Source organism: Fopius arisanus, unplaced genomic scaffold (assembly GCF_000806365.1).
Source record: "Fopius arisanus strain USDA-PBARC FA_bdor unplaced genomic scaffold, ASM80636v1 scaffold00083, whole genome shotgun sequence".
Lineage (NCBI taxonomy): Eukaryota > Metazoa > Arthropoda > Insecta > Hymenoptera > Braconidae > Fopius > Fopius arisanus.
Window position 1 is genome coordinate 311230 of NW_011887822.1, and position 2286 is coordinate 313515.

General features: G+C 38.3%; 1 protein-coding gene across 1 annotated transcript in view; it reads right to left on the reverse strand.

The window, feature by feature from the left end:
- Positions 1-2286, reverse strand: part of LOC105270308 (uncharacterized) — an 83997-nt gene that overhangs the window by 19656 nt on the left and 62055 nt on the right. The window contains exon 3 of the mRNA XM_011311163.1: positions 1383-1594. Within this exon, the coding sequence (XP_011309465.1) occupies positions 1383-1594 (212 nt within the window). The remainder of the gene's footprint in view (positions 1-1382; positions 1595-2286) is intronic.

A 2286-nucleotide genomic window follows, 5' to 3' on the forward strand; every position in this document is an offset into this window, starting at 1 on the left:
GAGACACAAGCAAAATTACATGGATGTCAAGCGAGATTTCACCAGCGGTGCAACTTCGTGAAGGTTATGTAAACTTGAAACGAGGCAGTTTGTAATTTGTTTGGATAATCAATATTTCCAGCCCCTAAAAGGGATTTTCTCCCTTGACCACTCCCCCTTCCGGTTGCCAAATGTTGCTTAGGGATCGGCAGTAATAAACTTATTTCTTTCTGTTAAATAAAAGAAACTCCAGCCTGAGTCATAAACAAAGAAGCCCTGGGCCTAAGGTCCCCAAAACGAAAAATCCATCGGGCAGTTTGACTCTCAACCCAAATGAGATTACCTCGCTCCACACTAAATATTTTTCACATATTTTACTAAACCTTGTTATTAGAGTTCTTTTTAATTAACGTTCATTGTATTTCAATTGTTTAATCACGGCGGTATTCTCATGAGGAGAATAAATATATTATATCACTTTTAGAGAGTAGTTTTTATTCTCTAGAAGAGTGAATTTTGTACTTGAGAAAATCGCCGAAAATCCAATATTTTTCTGCCTCCAACGCTGGTTGAACTCCAACTTGCGCTTGGTATTTACCTGATTCCGAGGGCCTATGTAACGGAGGACAATCGGTGCTGACAATAAAGACGTTGGACGCGAGCTCGAGGTATGTACGGGCCACTGCGTCCTCCCTCTCAAGAGAGAGGAGTAAAAAATAAAAGGAGTTGTGCGACAACCGGACGAGCGTCAGAGACGTAATCTAGCAAGTTCCAGGAAACCAATCTTCTCTGATGAAAATACCGTCTCTTGTCTGAGGCGCGCTAACGTTACCACAATCTTCTCCGTTTATTTTTTTTTTAATTGTTCTATTTGGAATGCCACCACTGTGTTTGACCTTTGTGAAGTTTTGATAGTAGACAGTTTATGTGAACACAAGTTTAACTGAAAACCAACTTGGCAATTGAAAGTTTTGTTCTATTTTAGTTAAAAAGTCACTTTTAATTAATGAAATCTGTTTTCATCAGCTCCATTTATTTATAATATAAAGGATTTCAATATTTTAACATGTTGGATAATCTCTGTTAATTTCTTTTTTCTATGTGAATGCATCCAGCGGAAAAGTTTAACTTTGCGAAAATTTCTCGCGTGTGAACGAACAAATATAACGAAACCCAGCTGTCAAAGTTCTTTCTACTTATACCTCAGCCGTCAGTAAAAAAATCAAACCTACAGTTTAGCTCGTTTCATATTTACTCGAGTTGACTTTCACCACTTTCGCCCGTACCATAATCTCTGTTTACTCAAAATTTTCAACTAAAAATTCAGATTATTAAAAGCCACCTCTCAGCACGTTACAATTCAAGAGTTTGGAGTGTTGTGGGATCTGCATTTAATCACTTACCAACAACTGAGAGATTGTAACGAATACTTCGGGATTGGCCCTGACGGAAGTCGACCCGGCATCTGTAGATTGCGGCATCGTGACGTTTAACGTTATCGACGACTAGAACTGCTGTGCGGGTCATTGGAGTTCTAAAGAAAGCACGCGGACCGAAGACTCCGGTGTCCGAGGAATGTTGAGCGTCGTTCAGTGCTTTGTTCCTGACGTCCACTCTGTAACAATCCCAAAAAGATTTTCGGTCAACTTTTGATAATCAAAAAAACCTAATAACAATAATAATTCTAAAAATTAACACTAAGATAGCCTAAAGTTACACTAAGATCCCTCCACCTGGAATGATTCGGATCAAATTATTTCCACTCTAATCAATTATTTTGACTGCCCCTATTTATTTAGATTCTAATCAATTTTTTTTGTCGTGTAACATTTTTAATAATTCTATAAATCATGGTTTGTGACTGAAATGGAGTCAATAATAATCAATCAATAATACAGCTGTCAGTTCGTCCCTAGCGTCATCCAGCTGAATTTTTCATGAGATCTGGTGTATTGTTGCGTCAATATTATGTATATTACTTGGAGCATTGACGAGGTTGCGAAGGGCTCGATAAGGAAATGTATATTTTTCAAGCGTAAAATTCTCGCTCCGCGAATCCTCGCCTGATCTTCCTCACTATATTCTTATACATATATAACCACATTGTATGTAAATAGACACAAAAGGTGAATACGAAATCGATTGTCTGTTTTATGAATCGTTTTATCTCTCAGCACAGTGCGCTTACCAATATTTCACGCGATTCCCTCTCGGCCCACACTGTTCCCTCATAAAAATGATACACGCTCACGGCCAAAAGGGTAAATAACAACCGAATAAATGTATAACCTCTTGTGCCAATACCCC